At 43.4% G+C, this 5,036-nt stretch overlaps 1 protein-coding gene across 2 annotated transcripts; it reads left to right on the top strand.

Annotated features, from left to right (window-relative positions):
* Positions 1 to 772: 772 nt before the first annotated feature.
* LOC124679421 lies at positions 773 to 4,718 on the top strand. Of its 2 annotated transcripts, XR_006994978.1 has the most exons (4): positions 773 to 1,581; positions 1,676 to 2,010; positions 3,328 to 3,502; positions 4,526 to 4,718. XR_006994978.1 is itself a non-coding variant. In XM_047215179.1 (3 exons), the coding sequence occupies exons 1-3, from the start codon at positions 1,421 to 1,423 to the stop codon at positions 4,547 to 4,549; spliced, it is 360 nt and encodes a 119-aa protein (XP_047071135.1). In that variant the 5' UTR covers positions 773 to 1,420; the 3' UTR covers positions 4,550 to 4,718. The 2 variants fall into 2 exon arrangements, 1 of the variants encoding a protein (XP_047071135.1); XM_047215179.1 differs by lacking the exon at positions 1,676 to 2,010.
* The last annotated feature ends 318 nt before the right edge of the window (positions 4,719 to 5,036 follow it).

Here is a 5,036-nt window from a genome sequence, read left to right as displayed (position 1 = left end):
TCAATGATTCTATGTAATTTTTTTTTATTTAGGCACATTAATTGCCTTGTAATTTTCCTAGTTATTTTATTTGTGTATGTAATTGTGTGTATCATTGATATCAGATTTTAGGCTCATGAAATTTAATGCAAGTTGACTAGTCAAACAACCAGGGCCCTACAACAGATTGGGCCGGCCCATTAACAGTAGTGTGGGACCCACTTTCATTTTGGGCCGGCTCACTTACTTATTGGGCCGACCCGTTAACACGATAGTGGGCCCACTTGCTTATTGGGCCGGCCCACTATCTTGTTGGGCTAGCCCACTTGCTATATGGTGGACCCCACATACTAAGAGGGCCTGTCCTTTAACAAGCAAGTGGGACCCACCTGTGTTTTGGCCCGGCCCACTATCTTGTTGGGCCGGCCCACTTGCTATATGGTGGACCCCACATACTAAATGGGCCGGCCCTTTAACAGGAAAGTAGGACCCACCCGTGTTTTTGGCCCGGCCCACTTTCTTGTTGGGCCAGCCCACTTGCTATATGGTGGACCCCACATACTAAATGGGCCGGCCCTTTAACAGGAAAGTGGGACCCACCTGCGTTTTTGGCCCGGCACACTATCTTCTTGGACCGGCCCACTTGCTATATGATGGACCCCACATACTAAATGGGCCGGCCCTTTAACAGGAATGTGGGACCCACCTGTGTTTTTGGCCCGACCCACTATCTTCTTGGACCGGCCCACTATCTGATGTTGGTTAATCACATCAACATCGGAAAAAGGGTTAATAAGCAGCAATAAAATGATGATGATTTGCTGTTAATAAGCAGCAATGATACGATACAGAGTTCATGTTTCCCTTAACGTAAAGTCCACTTCTTCCATATGGCCGGTTCAGTATAAAATGGCAATTGCTACTAAAACTAAAAAAAAATTGCAGCTATCTTTTTTTTAAAAAAATAGGCACAAAAAATGCAGAGAAAAATGTAGTGTTGATTCTGAAGTTCATTTTTATTTATTGGAGAAGCTCACTTTTAGAGAAAAATGCAGAGAAATGATCTATATTTATTGGGCAGAGTTCGCTTCGTCCGAAAGCGAAGTTCAGTTTTGTCATCGGAACAATTCAATTCATAATCAGCTAGCTATTTTTGAGAAAATTAAACAGAGTAAAAACTAATGCTGCTTGAACTTCATCATTGAAAAGTAAATTGTCGAGCTCTGGAATATTCTTGTACTTGAAGATACCAGAATTTGCATTCACTTGTACCAGGTACCTAGCAGTAGTTTCATTTCACGCGATGATAGAGTAGCTTAAGAGTTTGACATTACCATGCTTTGGCTGCATTATTGCTTGCGATTATATTAATTTAATCATGGTTATGCATTTTCAGCAAAGCTGACTGTTTTCATTTGGATTACAGATAACGATCCTGACCATGACCATCCAATGGAGTCTAATCGCCTTCATCGGGATGCACCTGGTGTGTGCTAATATTTTTGTCCTTTGCTATGCACAAAAGCTCGTGGCCGGGAGAGCTGCAGTATACGGGCGGGCAGTCGAGTCCTCAGCAAAAGGCAGTGCTGTGATGCGAAGCAGGTTAGTCAAGTCTCCTATGAAACAAATTAAAGGATCACAGTGAGTTGGTGTAAAAGTGAAGTTTACTTTTCTATGTTTTTGTCGGAACAAGCAGCCAACATAATCAAAGAGTAGGAAGTTTGCGACTCCTGGACCCCGCCGCCGCGCGCCTTCTGGACCCCGCTGCCGCGCACCTCCTAGATCCCCGCTGCCGCGCGCCTCCTAGACCTGCCGACGCGCGCCTCCTGTACTCGACGCTGCACGGCTCCTGTATCCCCGCCGCCCCGTGGTCGCCCCTATCCACCGCGCCGTCCAACCTGACTGCCGCGGTCACACGAAGGGCGGAGCGAGGGACGCATGAAGTTCAGTTCTCCCAATCTTTAGAGTTCAGTTCTCCTGATCCGTGGATTTCAAATCCGTGCTAGCTGAACTGCTACGTTGCTGCTGTTGGTACGTACTAGACTGTACTGTAATATCTCTCCCTTTACTGTCCGTTTGTTGTTCTCTGTTATTTAGGAAAAAGCTAACGAAGCCTGGGCAGAAATACAGTACATTTATGTCTTCTCATGCGTGTCTGACTGTAAGAAAACGTACATGTTAAATATGTTCACAAAGAGAAAGTTCACTTTGGATTTTGTCTTTTTTATCCATAGGCTGCGATGATTGAAGAAAATATTCAGCTATAAAAATACATGAAGTTCATCTCGAATTTGCCACAAGTTCAGTGTTATCCCAATCTAGAAATATTAGCATCTCCATCAGTACACAGAGAAATCAATTCATCTGTGGCTGTTGTTTGTTGTGGAGAGGTTCACTTATTTGTTTTTAGAAAGTTCAGTCGGCTTCTCAGAAAAATGTCCTGCTGCAACAAGAGTGAGCTTCTCTCAATATTGTACCAAGGATTTCTTTCATTACAGAATAGGGTGCAGAATGACGTTGTTGTGGTTCTGAACTAATGGTGTTTTAGATCAGAACCACCACTAGTTCATAGTTGAACTACTGATTCTTGCCTTGGCAGCATGCTTGGCCAGCCCTCCTCACTTTTTAGAACCTCCGCCGAATGCTGCCACTGATGCAGTCGTTGTCTATGTTTGAGCAGTCCACTTCAACTATGAAAACAAAGTAGAAGTTCACTTCATGTATGTGTGAATTCAGATATCAAATGAGGGTACTTCAGACAGGAAAGCTGATACCATAGAAAATCTAGCATCGATATTTATCTGTTCTGGGTGGTTCATTTTTTATTTTAGAAATGGGAGTTCACTTATTTGGCATCCGCAGTTCAGCTCAGAAGAATCAAGTTCATTTTAGTATTTTTGGGCGGTTCACTTATATGGCATCCACAGTTCACATGAATATGAGAAGTACTTCACATTTGGCATTGGTGCAGTTCACTGTTAGCCATGGTTCAGCTCAGTTTGTTGTTGTTTGTCACAAATACACTACCTCCTCTGAACTTCTATGCTAGGGATTTAGTATCCAAACTCAGAGATGTATCGCCTTGTTTTTTTTTCATGGGGACTCAAGTGTGTTGCCACTACAAATTCCTGTGGTGTCCCAGTCTCAACTTCTGCTGAAATTCCTTAGAAACATTGTAAATTCTTGCTAGGTAAATCATTGTTGAATCATTTCATAAAATATTCCTAGCTCACATTTTTTTATGAACGAAGTTCGGTTTCCGAAGTTCACATTTTTTATGTACGAAGTTTGGTTTCAGTTATTTTCAAATATGTAAAACAAACATTGATGTAAAAGTCAACATTGCAGGGCAGAGAGTCTGGCTTCATGCGTTGCCTCTGAACTGCTGCAGGGTGAGCTGCACCAGGCAGATTTCGAGTTGCATCATGCGGTGGTGGATGGGAGATCGGAGAGGGGCCACCGGTGTTGTTGGGCGGAGAGGTGCACCGACGCTCTGCGTTCAAGCCTATCATCTAAAGCACAGGTACTGCTGCTACACCACAACTGCTCCTCCTCTGCCAGTTCGTTCACATCTGACACTGGTGCAGTTCACTATTAGCCATGGGTCGGTTCAGTTTATTGTTGTTTGCACAAGTAAGCTCCCTCCTTTGAACTCCTATGATGTGTGTGTCACTGGGAAACTCACTTTAATTTTTTTTAGGCGAAATGCTATTGCTTCAGGTGATTTTATTCTTGGTTGTACTTGCTTTTTTATCTACAGCATTGAGCGGTTCACATGTTAATTGTGAGCAACTCAATTAGGCCAAAATAGGGAGTTCACTTCCTGTTAAAAAAATATAGCAGAAAATGCCCTGCGGTCACTTGTTAGTTTTAGAAAGTTCATTCCTTCGGTTTAGACAGTGAACTTGCCATTTATTTCCATAACATTAAAATTTTAATGGAAGTTCTGGTCCATTGTTGGCAAAGTTCATTCTAAGTTAATTTCATCCCTAATAACTGAATTGCACTCAGCAAACTACGACAGTTCAATGTTGTCAATATGTTTCAACTAGCGAAATGTAGACCAATCAACTCATCTTGGCTAATGAAACATTGAGAGAACAGTTGCCATATGTTTGCTCATAAATCTGGGAAATTGTAGTTCCTCTAATATGTTAGAAATTAGTACCTGATGTGGTCAGGTTCAGTTTCTATTCTGGCAGCCATAAAAGTTTCCCTCGTACACACATGAAGTTTACCAATTTTTAAATGGAAGTTCACTTTGTCCAATAGTTAAAGCCCACATCAAAAAGTTTATCATAAAAAACATTGTTGCGGCAGGGGACACTGCCTCCCCTAATAAACATAGCTTCATTTTCTTTAACTGAATCCACACATGGTATTATTACAGGATATAATTGAAGTGAATACCTAGTGATAGCAAGTAGAAACATGTTGTGGTCTTTGTATTTATTTTATGTCTCTTCTAGTACTGACCATAGCCTTCCCCTACTGATCCAAGTATAATCATTACACTGATACAAGTACACTCTACCTTTTGTTCCAGGAACAACACTTGGATCTCCCTTAAGATGGCGTTTGGTGTACCTTTGAAGCCATGGTCCTAAGCTTCTCCAAACCACCCCGTTCCCTGCCTCCCTGGTCTCACTCCTTTACTCGTCTGGTTGACCGTGCCTTCCACCGATGGGAGTTCACAAAGCCGCGTGTAGGTGTTCATTGGCACCAGCACTTTCGGGCTCATACGTTGTCGTTGCCTAATCGACGGTACCTCGGAGGAGGGATCCTCACGAGGGGGAGAAGAAGTGGGGTCCATAGGGCGGAGTGCACACGGGACGGTGGTACGCGAGTTACCCGGCTTCGAACACCCGCACGATGACAGGGCCTATCGCTGCTTGTCCGGAATTATCTGGGCGCTTTCGCGTTGTTACAATGAGTTGTGGTTGTGCCTTTAGGGCTCCCGGGATCCGGCTTATAAAGGCGCACGGATCTAGGGTTTACATGGAGAGTCCTAGCCGGATTACAGATAGCCTAACTACGGTACAATATCTTGACGTGCA

This window comes from Lolium rigidum, chromosome 7, assembly GCF_022539505.1.
Source record: "Lolium rigidum isolate FL_2022 chromosome 7, APGP_CSIRO_Lrig_0.1, whole genome shotgun sequence".
NCBI classification, from domain to species: domain Eukaryota; kingdom Viridiplantae; phylum Streptophyta; class Magnoliopsida; order Poales; family Poaceae; genus Lolium; species Lolium rigidum.
Note: the sequence above shows the minus strand (reverse complement) of the source record. Positions and strands in the feature narration are given on the sequence as shown.